Raw genomic sequence first — 19059 nt, 5'->3', positions numbered from 1 at the left:
AAAAAAAAAAAAAAAAAACCTTCAGTCCATCCTGATACTACACAAATCTGCCCAAGTGCCGCAGGAAGTGGTCACAGTCCGGCGACGTCACTTACCGAAATGCGGAAGAGGACGTCATCGTAAAAGCTGTGAGTTGGAAGGTCTGTGAAGTGTGATGAAATAAGAGCGATACTGGTAATTACTCGCCGTGCTGTTCAATTATTTGAATGAAAGGGGCCACTTGTCATTGTGTCTGGGTGTTGCTCGACGATATGTTGTCGGCTTTGTGTATTTTTTTTGCAGCTCCAGTGAGTAACAGCATTGTAAGCTCAGCTGCCTACTACCAAGAAATCCACATGACTGCATGACGGCGGTCACAGTTATTCTTATGCATTTCGTTTAGTGTCTCCAGACGGTCTGTTTTCTGGAGGATGCACTTTGGGGTAGCGAGAAACATATCTTAAAATCATACTTGTGATTTTTTTTAGCCTGAAGCTTGAAGATGTCGTGGATAAGGGAGAGTGAATTAAGCCTGCTTCAGAAGATAGCCGCCAATATCCTCAAGGTAAGCCTAAGATCAGACACCTTTTTGTTATTTGAAGCAGAATAAGTCAACTACAGCATTATATAGTAGTAAGTACATAGTAATAGTTGCTGCCTATGTTTCTGCTTGTGTTTATTTTATATTATTAATTTTTTAACCAGAGAGTCACTTGAGATTCAAAATCACTTTTTCAAGATAGTCCTGGCCAAGACGGCAGTAAACGATAAAGTATTACAACACACAAAAGACTAAATAAGAGTCTTGTTTTACATTGAAACCACCAATAACCGGAAAACCGAAAGCAGCTCATAGTTCATAGTTCTCGCCCTGTCTCGACTCGTCTGCTGCGCTTTGTGTCTCCCAGGCAGGACCAATGCCTAAACATGTGGCCTTCATCATGGATGGGAACCGCCGTTTTGCCCGCAAGAAGAATGTGGAGCGTCAGGAGGGGCACATGCAGGGCTTTAACAAGCTGGCAGAGGTGAGGATGTGTTGGAAGCAAACCTCGTCTTCTCAGCTGGAAGGCATGAAGGCCATCAGGTGGAAAAAAGGATTGAGGTTGCTAACATGTTTGTAAACCGTCTCCTCAGACACTCTGCTGGTGCCAGCACTTGAACATCCGAGAGGTCACAGTTTACGCCTTCAGCATTGAGAACTTCAAGCGGGCTAAAGCCGAGGTGGATGGGTTAATGGAGCTGGCCAAGCAGAAGTTCACCAGGCTGTTAGAGGAACGGTGAGTAGATGTTTTAAAGAAGCTGCGCTGTGGTCTTTGTCTTCTTCGCTGTTTTTTTTTTTTTTTTTTTCCAAGTGGATGCAAGTCACATTCTCATCATCCCTCTGTGATTCACAGCTTCCTCAATATGAACGGTAAAAGGAGCCGCACATTCGCCTGAAACAGGGACTGATTTCAGGCCAGTCTTATGCAAATGTTGACAGTGTTTAGATTAGTTGCAGTGATACAACCTGCACTGGAAGCAAAACCGAAACCTAAACCAAAATAATCCAGAAACCTTACATTATCCGTGATATGAAGTAAAAAAAAAAAAAAAGAAAGAAAGAAAAGAAAAGAAAGCATGCCGTTAGTGCTTATTATGAATAGTTTCCATCTTTGCAAAACAGCATTAAGCGTCAGATGAGGTTTCAGTAGGCAAGAGTGGCAGTCTCCTTTCCTAAGAAAGTGCTGGCAGCTACCAATGAATTTACAATCCTGCTATATAGACAGAGCACATTTAAGTTCATCTCTCTCCATTCTGATGGTCAGGTTGCTTCACGCTGGGTATGGCTGGATTTAACAGAAGATACTTTTGGTGGTATATACACCACTCACAAAAAGTTAGGGATATTTGGCTTTCGGGTGAAATTTACGGAAAATGTAAAAAGTTCACGCTACAGTGATATTATATCATGAAAGTAGGGCATTTAAGTAGAAGCATGCACTGGTGATTTCCTCATCTCAAACAATTTCTTGAAACAAAAGCCAACAACAGTGTTGGATATACCACAACAAAAAATGTCAATGTCTCAATAACTTGTCATGTGCCCTTGAGCATCAATTACAGCTTGACAACGACGTCTCATGCTGTTCACAAGTCGACTTATTGTCTGCTGAGGCATGGCATCCCACTCTTCTTGAAGGGCGGCCCTCAGGACATTGAGGTTCTGGGGTACAGAGCTCCGAGCCTCTACACGGCGACACAGCTGATCCCATAGGTTTTCTATGGGATGCAGGTCTGGACAAAGTGCAGGCCACTCCATCTGAGGTACCCCAGTCTCCAGCAGCCGTTCCCTAATGATGCGACCTCGATGAGCTGGAGCATTGTCGTCCATGAAGATGAAATTAGGCCTGTGTTGTTCATGCAGGGGCACAATGACTGGATTAATGATGTTATTCAGGTAGTATGGGCTTGTCACTGTACCATTCACAAAGTGTAGGGCAGTTCTGTACTGACTAGACACACCTGCCCACACAGTAACACCACCACCACCAAAGGCTTGTCTGGTGACAACAGTGGCTGATGCATAGGGCTCTCCTTGACGTCTCCAACATCGTTGGCGGCCATCATTTCTGCTCAACATGAATCGGCTTTCATCAGAGAACAGCACTGAGGCCCACTGGTCCCTCGTCCAGCGTAAATGCTCCCTGGCCCATGCAAGACGATGACACCTGTGCCTGGTGGTGTGGTCAGGTACCCTTGCAGGTCGTCTAGCACGCAGACCATGCTGATGTTAACGGTTTCGAATGGTCTGACATGACACTTGAGTGCCTCTCACCTCGCTTAAAGGTGCCTGGAGTTGATTGCATTCATCATCCGGTTCCACAGGGCACTGTTCACAATGAAGCGGTCATCAGTGTGGGATGTGGCCAAAGGATGTCCACTTCTATGCCTTTCTGTGACTCTTCCAGTCTCTCTGTATCTCTGTTGCAACCTGCTGATGACACTCTGTGACACTCTAAGCTCAGTGGCCACTTCCGTCTGAGAACATCCTGTTTGAAGCCTCGCAATGGCGAGGTGCTGCTGATCAATTGTTAGGTGTCGTCTTGGTCTCTTGATGTCAAAATGTGAACAGCATAATGAGGAGGACTGTTTAAATACCAATTCTAATTGAGCCAGGAAATTTATTGGTCGATTCATGGATCAAACACCTGTTGTGAATTTTGCCGTTAAACTCCTTGTTAGAGAACAGCAACTTGTGCAAAAAGTACTGAAACATTGAACGGTTGGACATGTGCATTCAAAAGTTTACAGAAGGTCACATTAATTTCACCTGTAAAGGTTATAATGCATTTTAGGTTCATGCTGAAATTTCACCCGAAAGCCGAATATCCCTAACTTTTTGTGAGTAGTGTATGTGTTTAAGGGCTGATATGCTGTTCTCCCAATTTAATAGTATCACGATACTTAGGTGCCAATTCGATATGTAGTGCAATTGTCAAGTATTGCGATTCAATGTTAAGATTTATTGCAAGTTTTGTTTGTTTCATGAGGCTGTGATTACCTTAAAGAGCACACCGGGTCGTTTTTAAATATTAATCTCCAGTTCCAAAAAATGGTCTCATTACAATGAAATGGCTACTATTGTTGCTAACATCATCGCACATGAATAAAATCAGGTTCACTGAATCCAAAATAGTCCCCGCTTTCCAGTCAAACCCAATTTATGCATCTCCAAGACTGTTTAGGCCCTAGTGTGCACAAATACACTATTTTTCAATAAGCCAAAATAACACATTTGTACTACATGCAAATAACTGCATGGTTTGTGCCCCAAACTCCATGGGATTAACATAAATAAACTTCCTTGTATCCTTGTATCCTTGTATAAAGTGGGCATGTCTGCAAAGGGGAGAGCCGTGGGCACCTGCAGAACCTATTTTGATTTTCAGATAGCGTCAGGTCAGAGGTCAAGGGGCATGACATGCTTAGGTTGTCAAGTTACACATGATACCAATATCTTTACTTTAAATAGAAGAATAAAAAAAGAATCACGATTTTGAATGTTTGCAAGCAAAAAACAAGCTTATATTTTGTTGTAGGGAATTTCTGTGCCAATGATTGTGTATAATTGCACTGCTACAGTGGATGACCTCCCTCTCTGTCAGCGCAATACACAATCATGTCACTATCCACACCTGCAGTTTGAACCAAACACACACATACACATATCCCATCACAACACTCAGCAATAACTTGTTTTCCCCCTGGTGGTCGTGGTTGCCGGAGTGTGATGTGTCGTGCTCTGTCTCTATAAGAAGAGCTTATCACACCTGCAAGCAATCTGATTGGTCAGGTGTTTAGAAAGGGAAGGAAAAAAACAGGTTTCATTTAGGAAACAGTCACATCAAACACACCCATCAATGTCATTCAGTGTATAATTTTTACTGATTTTTAAGTAAACAAGAAAAAAAGAATAAATACAATCCATCAGAAATTACATCATAAACTGATTAGAGTGTCTTATCACTCAGTCCGAATATTTGGTCTAAAGCAGCAGATATGGTGTGCCTGCTCCATATCAACAATATTGAAGCTCAGAGTGAAGTGATGTTGAGGTTTGGATTAAAGAAAGAGAGGCTGACTTGGTGTGTTCAAGCAAGGCACTGCACTTCAGTCTGCACTCCAGCCTGCTCAGGGCTCTGCACTCTGTCAGCCTTTTTTTCCCTCCTGAATACACACAAGGTGCCTGTACACAGGAATTTCTTCAGACATATTTGCTCTGTTTAAATGGCAATAAAGCCATTTGTTCAGCCTGTTCTTCATATTTTTTTGTTCCTCCTTCACAAACTCCACCACTTCTGTCCTCCTCACAGGGACAATCTGGAGAAGCACAGTGTGTGTATCCGGGTGCTGGGGGACTTGACCATGCTGCCACTGGACCTTCAGCAGCTTATCGCCAAAGCAGTGTTTGAGACCAGGACTCACAACAAGTATGTTTTTCATTAATTTGTGCTTGTGCTGTTGAGACCCTCATCATCAGTACTACATCTGAGAAATGCTGCAATACAGTAAGGACTTGACATATATAAATGTTTGCTCTGCAGATGTTTCCTGAATGTGTGTTTTGCCTACACCTCGAGACATGAAATCACCAATGCAGTCAGGGAAATGGCCTGGGGAGTGGAGCAGGGCCTCATCAAATCAAGGTGAACAACTGCAACTGACAGGCTGACTAGAGCGAATGCAGAATAGCATTAGGGTTGGGCAGTACTTAAGTATTATCATTTATTATCTCTCAGTAGACTCATTAATATGATATAGTGATATTGGGATATCCTCACTCATAATTCTGCTGTTGAAACCAATGACAACAAACAAACCTATTTAAAATTCTAACAAAATTAGGCATGAAACATTTTAAGGAATATTATTTATTTATATTACCATTTGGTTCAAGATGATGGACATTAGTTATTTAACATTCAATTTTGTGCACATTATCTACATCATGGTATATGTTCATAGTGAAAAAGTCCTCATGAGTGTTGTAATTTCAAGCGTATTGCCCCGCCCTACATACCACACACATAAGTGAAAATGTTTCTGTTGCTCTAACTAGCCGTTTGTGTTTTCCAGTGATGTGTCGGAAGCACTGCTGAGCAAGTGTCTGTACAGCAATAATTCTCCCAACCCTGACCTGCTCATCCGCACCTCTGGAGAGGTGCGCCTTAGTGACTTCCTCCTCTGGCAGGTAAGAAGGGGACTGACTTCATATTAATTGCCCAGGGGAAGTGACAGTAAGCAGAGATGACATTTTAAAGCTCTTCCTTTTTTTCAGGATTTTTTTCAGGATTTCATATAAAATATGTTAATACCCCCCTTCAGCAATCTAAGAAATAATTAGAAAATGATAAGTGAGGTTGCACAACTTTTTTGAGTGGCTGTTTTTTTTTTTTTTTTAAATGCAAAATAGGGGCAACAACTCTTTCCTTTGAACCATGTGTTGTAACTGTAACCATAGTAACTACACTTGTATATACCTCCAACCAGTTATCTTGCTCAAATTGTTAATCTATCCATTTTCTGCCGCTTATTCGGGATCGGGTTGCAGTGATAGCAGGCTGCGGAGGTCAGACATTCCTTTCCATAGCCACATGCAGCAGCTCCTCCTGGGGGATCCCCAGGCGTTCCCTAGCCAGCAGGGATATATAATCCCCCCAGTGTGTCCTGTGTCTGGCCCGGGATTTCCTCCCATTTGGTTGTGCCTGGAACACCTCCACAGGGAGGCGCCCAGGAGGCATCCTCACCATTGGCCAAAGGAGCTCTGCTACCAGGTACATGTAGTAGCTGCTTTATGCTCGAACATGGTGTTCATTATGGGAAATCCATGAACCGCACAGAGTCATGGAATCCAGGTTTTCCCATCACAGTCAATGTGAGCATTGAAGTCTCACAGTAGAACTACAGAGTCCTCAGATGGTGCCTTCACCAGGATACTTCCTGTTGCCTCTTGGAAGGCTGTATACTCCAAACTGCTGTTTGGTGTGTATGCTGTTAGGACAGTCAGAAATTTCCCCCCTGCGACCCAAAGTCGCAATAAGGCAACCCTCTCATTCACTGGGACAAACAGGTCCAACACAGCAGTGCTCATTCAGCAGCTAACAAGTAACCCCACACCTGCCCAGCACCTCTCATCTGAGGCAAATCTGGAGAAGGAAAGAGTCCAGCTCCGATCCAGGAATTTGGTTCCAAAGTTTGTGTCTGCCTTTTCATTTTCTTGTTATAAGTGGTAGTGATTTTCAGTGTCAGAAATTATGGGCAGAGTAAGATTCTGTATGTCAAGATCATCTTTGTAGTCGCCTTAAAAACATATTCCTGCCAGCTGGAAAACACTTGGGTGTCTTACCGCACTCCTTTTCCTGCATCATTCCTCAACCTCACTATGATTAGCATTGTGACTGATGGAGATAATTAGAATTATGTGATGCTGAGGTGTAGTGATTTTATCATTAAGACATAGACATTTCAACAGAATGATGAAGTCACACAAATGGTCCCTTAAATGTTTTGAGCACCCCAGAAACTCACTGGGCTTAAGTGTACAGAGACTGCAGATGCCATCATCACGACATGCATGCTTTTCAGATTTGGCTTTCACTGCTGGATATCAAGCACAAATTAAAATCTAACAATATATTAATCTGTTAAAAACTCTTTGTATTTGCATCTTGTATTTTTTGTATTATTATTTTTGCATTTGTATTCTTGTAGTGGAGCAGATAAGCTCATATATGGAAGGTATTATGCATTTTATGACTAAAATATGCAACTTTTTCCAGTGTTTCTAGAAACCATGATGTTTCAGATTTGACCTCTGCAATGAGGCAGAGGGTGGACAAATTTCATACGGTCAATTGAATTTTTCACAGACAAAATACATCAGTTATGTTTTATTTTTACACTCTACACATGGATCACACAAAAGTGTTGTTCCAGACATTGGCCTGATAGGTGGCCCGTTTAATGTGTTGCAAAAAGCAGTTGGATCCTGCCACCTGCCCTATTGAGCTCATTCTTTTCTTCCTGCAGTGGCTTTTTGACTCAGGTAGGGCAACAAGCGCTATTAAGGTTTATGCAGCAGCCATTTCTGTCTTCCATGAAGCAGTGGGGGATTGCATCAGTGAGGAGGCATGCTTTAGTGTCCCAGATTATCTAAAGTGCATACCACCTGCATCCAAACAGGGCTTTAAGAGGTCTCCATCATCGGACCTTCCTTTGATGTTAAGATCCCTCATTCAAGCCCTTTATGCCCCTCAGATTACTGGAAATAAACACAAATACTTTGTAGGTTAGGAAAGCATCTTTATTAGAACAAAAATACAATTTTGGCAAAGACATATATGATCTTAATGCATGGTGATGGGGCAAAACTAGAAAAATGCAATGCTGAGGTCAATGAAATCAAGGGCACCAAAGGCCTCCACATCTGAAGTAAAACGTTGGGTTATTTATATTATATGCTGAAACTTTCATGCTTTACTCATAAAATAAAAGTTAAGTGGTATCACGACGGTGGTTATCATCAAGGTTTGGTAAGTCCGGCCAGGGACCAAACGTCCATATACATTGGGGGGGACAAGTCCCCCCCAATGTTCAGGCACTCCAAAAATGTGCCCCCCAATATTGCTGGAATATACACTATATTACTAAAAGTATTCGCTCACCTGCCTTTACTCATACTATGAACTGAAGTGCCATCCCATTCCTAACCCATAGAGTTCAATATGATGTCGGTCCACCTTTTGCAGCTATTACAGCTTCAACTCTTCTGGGAAGACTGTCCACAAGGTTGAGGAGAGTGTTTATAGGAATTTTTGACCATTCTTCCAAAAGCGCATTGGTGAGGTCACACACTGATGTTGGTCGAGAAGGCCTGGCTCTCAGTCTCCGCTCTAATTCATCCCAAAGGTGTTCTATCGGGTTCAGGTCAGGACTCTGTGCAGGCCAGTCAAGTTCATCCACACCAGACTCTGTCATCCATGTCTTTATGGACCTTGCTTTGTGCACTGGTGCACAGTCATGTTGGAAGAGGAAGGGGCCCGCTCCAAACTGTTCCCACAAGGTTGGGAGCATGGAATTGTCCAAAATGTTTTGGTATCCTGAAGCATTCAAAGTTCCTTTCACTGGAACTAAGGGGCCAAGCCCAGCTCCTGAAAAACAACCCCACACCATAATTCCTCCTCCACCAAATTTCACAGTCGGCACAATGCAGTCTGAAATGTACCGTTCTCCTGGCAACCTCCAAACCCAGACTCGTCCATCAGATTGCCAGATGGAAAAGCGTGATTCATCACTCCAGAGAACGCGTCTCCACTGCTCTAGAGGCCAGTGGCGGCGTGCTTTACACCATTGCATCCGACGCTTTGCATTGCACTTGGTGATGTGTGGCTTGGCTGCAGCTGCTCGGCCATGGAAACCCATTCCATGAAGCTCTCTGCGTACTGTACTTGGGCTAATCTGAAGGTCACATGAAGTTTGTAGCTCTGTAGCAATTGACTGTGCAGAAAGTCGGCGACCTCTTTGCACTATGCGCTTCAGCATCCGCTGACCCCTCTCCGTCACTTTACGTGGCCTACCACTTCGTGGCTGAGTTGCTGTTGTTCCCAAACGCTTCCATTTTGTTATAATAGAGCTGACAGTTGACTGTGGAATATTTAGGAGCGAGGAAATTTCACGACTGGATTTGTTGCACAGGTGGCATCCTATGACAGTTCCACGCTGGAATTCACTGAGCTCCTGAGAGCGGCCCATTCTTTCACAAATGTCTTGTTTCACAGTCTGCATGCCTGAGTGCTTGATTTTATACACCTGTGGCCAGGCCAAGTGATTAGGACACCTGATTCTGATCATTTGAATGGGTGAGCGAATACTTTTGGTAATATAGTGTATTTGCAATTCAATAGCAAATTCAATATCTGTCCCCCCCCAATGTTGAAATGGTGGTTTTGGCCCTGAGTCCGGCTGTCAGCTTTGTGCTCTGTGCGCGTTCACAGAAAAGGGGGCGTTTTGGCGTCATATGATTCTACTTCCGCGAAAAATGGACCGTTCACGGGCTGCATATTTCACGCAAGAGGAGCAGCTTGTCCTCATGGAAAGCTATGAAATTTTTAAAAATAAAATTACCGCTAAGAGCAACACTGTGGCCGCAAATAAGGCGAGAGAGGAGTGCTGGCGATTAATTTCAAAGGAAGCACAAAGGTTGGGGATTCTGTCACTGTTATAGCCATTTTAAATAATTGCTGCAATATTCATTCAGTATTATGAATTTTAGTTTAGAAATACACTATATTACCAAAAGTATTCGCTCACCTGCCTTTACTCATACTATGAACTGAAGTGCCATCCCATTCCTAACCCATAGAGTTCAATATGATGTCGGTCCACCTTTTGCAGCTATTACAGCTTCAACTCTTCTGGGAAGACTGTCCACAAGGTTGAGGAGAGTGTTTATAGGAATTTTTGACCATTCTTCCAAAAGCGCATTGGTGAGGTCACACACTGATGTTGGTCGAGAAGGCCTGGCTCTCAGTCTCCGCTCTAATTCATCCCAAAGGTGTTCTATCGGGTTCAGGTCAGGACTCTGTGCAGGCCAGTCAAGTTCATCCACACCAGACTCATCCATGTCTTTATGGACCTTGCTTTGTGCACTGGTGCACAGTCATGTTAGAAGAGGAAGGGGCCCGCTCCAAACTGTTCCCACAAGGTTGGGAGCATGGAATTGTCCAAAATGTTTTGGTATCCGGAAGCATTCAAAGTTCCTTTCACTGGAACTAAGGGGCCAAGCCCAGCTCCTGAAAAACAACCCCACACCATAATTCCTCCTCCACCAAATTTCACAGTCGGCACAATGCAGTCTGAAATGTACCGTTCTCCTGGCAACCTCCAAACCCAGACTCGTCCATCAGATTGCCAGATGGAAAAGCGTGATTCATCACTCCAGAGAACGCGTCTCCACTGCTCTAGAGGCCAGTGGCGGCGTGCTTTACACCATTGCATCCGACGCTTTGCATTGCACTTGGTGATGTGTGGCTTGGCTGCAGCTGCTCGGCCATGGAAACCCATTCCATGAAGCTCTCTGCGTACTGTACTTGGGCTAATCTGAAGGTCACATGAAGTTTGTAGCTCTGTAGCAATTGACTGTGCAGAAAGTCGGCGACCTCTTTGCACTATGCGCTTCAGCATCCGCTGACCCCTCTCCGTCACTTTACGTGGCCTACCACTTCGTGGCTGAGTTGCTGTTGTTCCCAAACGCTTCCATTTTGTTATAATAGAGCTGACAGTTGACTGTGGAATATTTAGGAGCGAGGAAATTTCACGACTGGATTTGTTGCACAGGTGGCATCCTATGACAGTTCCACGCTGGAATTCACTGAGCTCCTGAGAGCGGCCCATTCTTTCACAAATGTCTTGTTTCACAGTCTGCATGCCTGAGTGCTTGATTTTATACACCTGTGGCCAGGCCAAGTGATTAGGACACCTGATTCTGATCATTTGAATGGGTGAGCGAATACTTTTGGTAATATAGTGTATTTGCAATTCAATAGCAAATTCAATATCTGTCCCCCCCCAATGTTGAAATGGTGGTTTTGGCCCTGAGTCCGGCTGTCAGCTTTGTGCTCTGTGCGCGTTCACAGAAAAGGGGGCGTTTTGGCGTCATATGATTCTACTTCCGCGAAAAATGGACCGTTCACGGGCTGCATATTTCACGCAAGAGGAGCAGCTTGTCCTCATGGAAAGCTATGAAATTTTTAAAAATAAAATTACCGCTAAGAGCAACACTGTGGCCGCAAATAAGGCGAGAGAGGAGTGCTGGCGATTAATTTCAAAGGAAGCACAAAGGTTGGGGATTCTGTCACTGTTATAGCCATTTTAAATAATTGCTGCAATATTCATTCAGTATTATGAATTTTAGTTTAGAAATACACTATATTACCAAAAGTATTCGCTCACCTGCCTTTACTCATACTATGAACTGAAGTGCCATCCCATTCCTAACCCATAGAGTTCAATATGATGTCGGTCCACCTTTTGCAGCTATTACAGCTTCAACTCTTCTGGGAAGACTGTCCACAAGGTTGAGGAGAGTGTTTATAGGAATTTTTGACCATTCTTCCAAAAGCGCATTGGTGAGGTCACACACTGATGTTGGTCGAGAAGGCCTGGCTCTCAGTCTCCGCTCTAATTCATCCCAAAGGTGTTCTATCGGGTTCAGGTCAGGACTCTGTGCAGGCCAGTCAAGTTCATCCACACCAGACTCATCCATGTCTTTATGGACCTTGCTTTGTGCACTGGTGCACAGTCATGTTAGAAGAGGAAGGGGCCCGCTCCAAACTGTTCCCACAAGGTTGGGAGCATGGAATTGTCCAAAATGTTTTGGTATCCGGAAGCATTCAAAGTTCCTTTCACTGGAACTAAGGGGCCAAGCCCAGCTCCTGAAAAACAACCCCACACCATAATTCCTCCTCCACCAAATTTCACAGTCGGCACAATGCAGTCTGAAATGTACCGTTCTCCTGGCAACCTCCAAACCCAGACTCGTCCATCAGATTGCCAGATGGAAAAGCGTGATTCATCACTCCAGAGAACGCGTCTCCACTGCTCTAGAGGCCAGTGGCGGCGTGCTTTACACCATTGCATCCGACGCTTTGCATTGCACTTGGTGATGTGTGGCTTGGCTGCAGCTGCTCGGCCATGGAAACCCATTCCATGAAGCTCTCTGCGTACTGTACTTGGGCTAATCTGAAGGTCACATGAAGTTTGTAGCTCTGTAGCAATTGACTGTGCAGAAAGTCGGCGACCTCTTTGCACTATGCGCTTCAGCATCCGCTGACCCCTCTCCGTCACTTTACGTGGCCTACCACTTCGTGGCTGAGTTGCTGTTGTTCCCAAACGCTTCCATTTTGTTATAATAGAGCTGACAGTTGACTGTGGAATATTTAGGAGCGAGGAAATTTCACGACTGGATTTGTTGCACAGGTGGCATCCTATGACAGTTCCACGCTGGAATTCACTGAGCTCCTGAGAGCGGCCCATTCTTTCACAAATGTCTTGTTTCACAGTCTGCATGCCTGAGTGCTTGATTTTATACACCTGTGGCCAGGCCAAGTGATTAGGACACCTGATTCTGATCATTTGAATGGGTGAGCGAATACTTTTGGTAATATAGTGTATTTGCAATTCAATAGCAAATTCAATATCTGTCCCCCCCCCAATGTTGAAATGGTGGTTTTGGCCCTGAGTCCGGCTGTCAGCTTTGTGCTCTGTGCGCGTTCACAGAAAAGGGGGCGTTTTGGCGTCATATGATTCTACTTCCGCGAAAAATGGACCGTTCACGGGCTGCATATTTCACGCAAGAGGAGCAGCTTGTCCTCATGGAAAGCTATGAAATTTTTAAAAATAAAATTACCGCTAAGAGCAACACTGTGGCCGCAAATAAGGCGAGAGAGGAGTGCTGGCGATTAATTTCAAAGGAAGCACAAAGGTTGGGGATTCTGTCACTGTTATAGCCATTTTAAATAATTGCTGCAATATTCATTCAGTATTATGAATTTTAGTTTAGAAATACACTATATTACCAAAAGTATTCGCTCACCTGCCTTTACTCATACTATGAACTGAAGTGCCATCCCATTCCTAACCCATAGAGTTCAATATGATGTCGGTCCACCTTTTGCAGCTATTACAGCTTCAACTCTTCTGGGAAGACTGTCCACAAGGTTGAGGAGAGTGTTTATAGGAATTTTTGACCATTCTTCCAAAAGCGCATTGGTGAGGTCACACACTGATGTTGGTCGAGAAGGCCTGGCTCTCAGTCTCCGCTCTAATTCATCCCAAAGGTGTTCTATCGGGTTCAGGTCAGGACTCTGTGCAGGCCAGTCAAGTTCATCCACACCAGACTCATCCATGTCTTTATGGACCTTGCTTTGTGCACTGGTGCACAGTCATGTTAGAAGAGGAAGGGGCCCGCTCCAAACTGTTCCCACAAGGTTGGGAGCATGGAATTGTCCAAAATGTTTTGGTATCCGGAAGCATTCAAAGTTCCTTTCACTGGAACTAAGGGGCCAAGCCCAGCTCCTGAAAAACAACCCCACACCATAATTCCTCCTCCACCAAATTTCACAGTCGGCACAATGCAGTCTGAAATGTACCGTTCTCCTGGCAACCTCCAAACCCAGACTCGTCCATCAGATTGCCAGATGGAAAAGCGTGATTCATCACTCCAGAGAACGCGTCTCCACTGCTCTAGAGGCCAGTGGCGGCGTGCTTTACACCATTGCATCCGACGCTTTGCATTGCACTTGGTGATGTGTGGCTTGGCTGCAGCTGCTCGGCCATGGAAACCCATTCCATGAAGCTCTCTGCGTACTGTACTTGGGCTAATCTGAAGGTCACATGAAGTTTGTAGCTCTGTAGCAATTGACTGTGCAGAAAGTCGGCAACCTCTTTGCACTATGCGCTTCAGCATCCGCTGACCCCTCTCCGTCACTTTACGTGGCCTACCACTTCATGGCTGAGTTGCTGTTGTTCCCAAACGCTTCCATTTTGTTATAATAGAGCTGACAGTTGACTGTGGAATATTTAGGAGCGAGAAAATTTCACGACTGGATTTGTTGCACAGGTGGCATCCTATGACAGTTCCACGCTGGAATTCACTGAGCTCCTGAGAGCGGCCCATTCTTTCACAAATGTCTTGTTTCACAGTCTGCATGCCTGAGTGCTTGATTTTATACACCTGTGGCCAGGCCAAGTGATTAGGACACCTGATTCTGATCATTTGAATGGGTGAGCGAATACTTTTGGTAATATAGTGTATGTAACTTCAGTAGCTTTATGGGAGTGTTGCCAAGGAATTGGAGGTAAAGCCTGAGGTTGAGTCAGGTGACTGAAGGTGTGTGTGGGTGAGTCTAGCAGTGTCGGTTGGTTACCATGGTTACATGCCAATTTTGACCACTATTTACGCTGCTTAGAGCTACTTGTCAGTAGTTTCAGATAATTGTTTATTACATTTGAAGTTTAACTAGAATTATGGAGCCATTTCTGTTGATGTTTGTTTGCTCCTTTTTTGTTAAATCTTTTTTTTTTTTCTAAATTGGAATAAATGGCGTTTGGAATGCGTTTGAATCACCACGGGCTGCTCCCGTCCAGTCATCACCTTCGGATGCCGTGACAGTCACCGTTATTAAGGGGTTTCCTTTAAAAAAGTAGGCTAGCCTACTATAACAAAGTCTGTAATACAAAGGAATATTTCTAACAAACGTGAAGTCTGTGCACTACCAATTGTATACCTGCATTGTGCATATGTGCCACCAATCACCGGACAAAAATTACTTTGTGATTTCACCTGGGTGAGATAGCGCCGCTTTTAGAGCCGGGGTTAAACTTAGCTCATAACCTGGTCGGGACCAGGTTATGAGTTAAGCATAAGTTACCATGGTGACCTAGCCGGGTTAAAAGAGAGCCACCTTCGTGATACAGGAAAGCCTGGCTTTAGACTCAACATACCTCGCTAACCCACTAAACCTGCTTCGTAGTACACCCTTCTGGTCTGTAACACAGTTACAGTACAGTGCCTTGGTCAAATAAAATAAGGAACACAGTATTATTTGCTAATGCCCAGGTCTAATTAATTACATATTAACCAAATGGACTGCATTATATCTGATCAAAGTATTTAGAGTGCCAGATTCTCAAACAACTAATCCTCTGAGCTAAGTTTTGATTTTTATCTAATCTTCCCTTCTGCAGACCTCCCACTCGTGTCTAGTGTTCCAGTCAGTTCTGTGGCCGGAGTATTCCTTCTGGAACCTGTGTGAAGCCATTCTCCAATATCAGTTTAATTACAGATCCATTCAGGTAAGGTTTCCATTATTGAGACAGAGTCTGTCTGAGTCTTTGTAGTACAGCGTGTTAACATTATGGAGGACGGTCTCTGGTGGCTGTTTATACTCAGGGATATATGACACTGATTCTTGAGAATTTGGATAAATCACGTCCTGCTAAGAAAAATGCTATTTCTGCTGGAAATTTACAACATTTTAATGAATAAAAAGAATCAAGGGCATAATCAGGGGGTCCTTTGCATATTTGTAAGGTTCTTTTATAGGTTTATTTTTAATTTGTATTAATTTAATGATTATATGTTGGCCCATGGCCTACAAAACCAGTTGTCCTCGGATAGGAGATAATCATTTCAACTTGATTAAAACAACAACAAGTAATAATTTCATTGAATAATATCTTTACCACATGAAAGAGTACATTATAATATGTATTAAAAATTACAAACGATGGGTTTTGAACAATATTTACTATTATTTTGTGGTTGCTCAAAATGTGTCCCAGATATTCGTCACCACCGTCAGATATATATTTAAAAAATAATAATACAAAAACTACAAGGTCAATTACATTCCTGAGGACCCCTTTTCAAACCTTCAGCTCTACTGCATGCTTCAAGACCGCTCAGCCTCCTAGAAGTTTTCTATTTTCTCTTAAATCTCTTCATATTTTTGGACACTGCTACTGTCACAACCATAAATTGTCAACACCGTCACTTCTGTATAAAAAATATTAAATTAGATTATGAAATAAATGTATACTTTTTAAGAAGAGGTCTGATGTAGGTAGCAACAGGGCGAAAACAAGCTGGCTAATGTGAACAACTCATGCTTATTATGTGAAAGAGGAGGTTTTTGTCACCACCGTCAGACGTCACCACCGTCAGGTTTTCTGTCTGACGGTGATGACTGAAGTCTGAAAAATGCTTATAACAGTGCTCAGGATTGTTATTTTTTGTACCAAATAGTTAAATAAAGTTGTTAAGCAAGAAGCCATTGACTTGAGTGGTATAAATTTTGGAAATGTATGTTGTAATGAGGCCACTGTCACCACCATCAGATTAGTGTCACCACTGTCAGAGGCAGTTATATTGGTTTTAAATGAATATGCTTACAATATGTTTCTTTGGTGCTGTTGAGTTATTAAAGTAATAGTCTCTTTAATAAAAACATTACGGTGACGGTGTTGACAAAAACAAAGTAGCCTAATAACTGGAAAAACCTCTTTTATGAAAAAAATGCAAAATGAGGAGGTTGCACCGGTACATTGCTGAACAGCCAAGACCTTGGCCTATAATGATATACCTTCAGATTTTGTAATTTAACGCACTTTTTTTTTTTTTCAAAATTAAAACCTGTTTTATCCAAATTCCCAAGAATCAGTGATGAGTTATAAGAGAAACAGATTTCATTTATCATTTTTAGAGGCACTGTTGTGCACCATAAGGTTAGGGTCTGTGTATGAGGTGCATGTTTAAAAGAGCTACAAGAAGAATTAGGTCAATTAACAGCCATAAGAAACAAAGCAAACATGTATTTTAGGCTACAACAAATTGTAATAGATGGAGTTCTTTATTGACCCCCAGAAGGGGAATATTATGTTGTAGCAGTTACAGTATCACAAGGGGAAATAAGGTCATGCTTAAATACTTAAAACCTAAAATTAGAGTGCAAATAGTGCAGATAATTACTATAAAAATGAGAATCTCTGCCCTGGATATGGTACAAGTAAATGATTTCATGACCATATAGGAATGAGATCAGTGTGTTGGTTTAGTTGGGGTCAGTTCAGGGCAGCGTTGGTAAGAAGGATCTATGGCTCCACTCAGTGGTACGTTGTGGCATTGTGAGTTTCCTGCTCAACCTGCTTCTGTGACTCTCCATAGTGTTGTGCAGTGGGTGGGAGGGATTGTCCATGTGGGCAGACGTTTGGACAGTGTCCTCCTCTCCGTCACAGTACTGGCTGCGTCCAGGTTGACTCCCATGATCAACCCCGCCCACTTTAGCTGTTTGGTTACTCTGTTGGTGTCAGCCATCTTGACGCTGCAGTCCCAGCACACCACTGCAAAAAAAAAGAGGGAGCTTGCTACCACTGACTGGTAGAACATGTTCAACATAGTCCTGAATACACTGAGGGACCTAAGTTGGCTCATGCACTTCTTGTATACAGCCATATCCAGTCCGGTCTGTTGTCCAGGTGCACTCTCAGGTCTGGTAAGATCCTATGAGATCAGCATCCTCTTCCCAGATGGAAACCAGAAACAGGTTCTTTTGGGCATATTATTGCAACACAGATGTTTATACGTGGGACCTGAGTGAAGGAGAAATAAATATCAGTGTTTGGTAAATATGGCTAAGAGGTATCTGAACAGGAAATGTAAAAGCTGGCCATTAGCACCATGGATGTGACTAGTTTGCTTTTATAATGGGATGCCAAATTGACTGAACATGTTTGATATTCATTTTGAAATGCATATGTGTTAGCCTGGCTCAGTAATGATTAGAGAAACAAAACAACGCGGCCAAAGCAGTTTGTGTATTTTGAAAGCTTGTCATCATGGTTATAATGAATTGGTTGGTACTGATCATCACTTTCGAGCTGCCACTGCTGTGTTATGGTCTTTTGCACATTTTAGACAGTAAATTATAACCTGTTGTCTTGTAATGAAACCTTTCTGTATTTCCTATGGTCTGCCTCAGGCACAGAGGAACAACAGCACAGCAAATCACAGCAATAAAATTATGGCATGACCCAGGGTCATAACACCACATAACATGTTGTGTCAGTGATATAAAACATGAAGATGCCAATATCCATCTGCAGCTGTGTCACCAACACAAATTACTGCTTGTTTTTTACATTGATAATTAAAGTAATTCTGACTTGCACATGCGACTGATTGATGTTTCATATGTGTGACCTTTTTAGAAAGCCAGAGACCTCCACCGAGAGGAGCAGGAGCTACAGCAGCTAGAGGCCGACCGTGCCTGTGTAGCAGAGGTCCTGCAGCATCATGGGAATGGAAAGCCGGCTGATGCCCAGAGAAGACAGGAGGCATTGCTGCACTACACTGCCTGCCGAGAGGAGCGAGTTCAGGACTTCCTAGAAGCACTTAAGCACAAGAGAGACTCTTTCTTCACTGATTTAGCCAGCCAAGCCGTCCTGGCCTAGGGAAGCTGCAGAGAATAGACCCCATGTCTGAGTGGGGATATCCCCTCTCCTTTCCTCTTCCGAAAAGGGCTTCTGTGGAAAAGGGAAGAGTGAACCAGAAATGGCTTTTTGTATTACTGATTTATACAAAGACGAGAGGGTAATTTTACCCCTATGGGGCTGTAGTACAATGGGGATATTTATGTTTGTAGATAAAAACAAAGTCTAATAAAAAGAAATGCCTGGTCAAGATAGCTTAATAATAAATAAGTTGTGTAAGTTATGTCAAGTGCATGCTATTGATTGGAAGATCTGGTTCTGTAAGCCAAGGGCCCTGTCTTTGTGAGGCATTTTCCAAAGCAGGTGGCCAGATAAATATAAATCAGTACCACTTTGTATATTTATTGTGGCCCAAAGAACGCAGTCTGTGTTGTTTGTTGAGTCTGATGATGATGATCTAAAAACTATATTTTGACCAGCTTTCTTAGTCAGAATAAAGTGATTAGATGTATGTCAATGTCATTTAAAGGCGCGTGGTTCACTTTTACTGTC

The 19059-nt window shown here is 43.2% G+C and overlaps 1 protein-coding gene across 4 annotated transcripts; it reads left to right on the top strand.

Annotated features, from left to right (window-relative positions):
- The first annotated feature begins 72 nt into the window (after positions 1–72).
- On the top strand, positions 73–19029 carry dhdds (dehydrodolichyl diphosphate synthase). 4 transcript variants are annotated; one of them, XM_030071790.1, is made up of 9 exons: positions 73–128; positions 468–544; positions 888–1004; positions 1114–1256; positions 4833–4949; positions 5064–5165; positions 5596–5710; positions 15265–15372; positions 18286–19029. In XM_030071790.1, the coding sequence occupies exons 2-9, from the start codon at positions 482–484 to the stop codon at positions 18526–18528; spliced, it is 1008 nt and encodes a 335-aa protein (XP_029927650.1). In that variant the 5' UTR covers positions 73–128; positions 468–481; the 3' UTR covers positions 18529–19029. The 4 variants fall into 4 exon arrangements, with proteins under 4 accessions (XP_029927650.1, XP_029927649.1, XP_029927648.1 ...); XM_030071789.1 differs by having other exon boundaries at positions 75–140; XM_030071788.1 differs by having other exon boundaries at positions 80–174.
- The last annotated feature ends 30 nt before the right edge of the window (positions 19030–19059 follow it).

Source organism: Myripristis murdjan, chromosome 16, assembly GCF_902150065.1.
Source record: "Myripristis murdjan chromosome 16, fMyrMur1.1, whole genome shotgun sequence".
Taxonomy (NCBI): domain Eukaryota; kingdom Metazoa; phylum Chordata; class Actinopteri; order Holocentriformes; family Holocentridae; genus Myripristis; species Myripristis murdjan.
The sequence above is the reverse complement of the archived record's forward strand: the minus strand, read 5'-3'. Positions and strand labels throughout refer to the sequence as shown.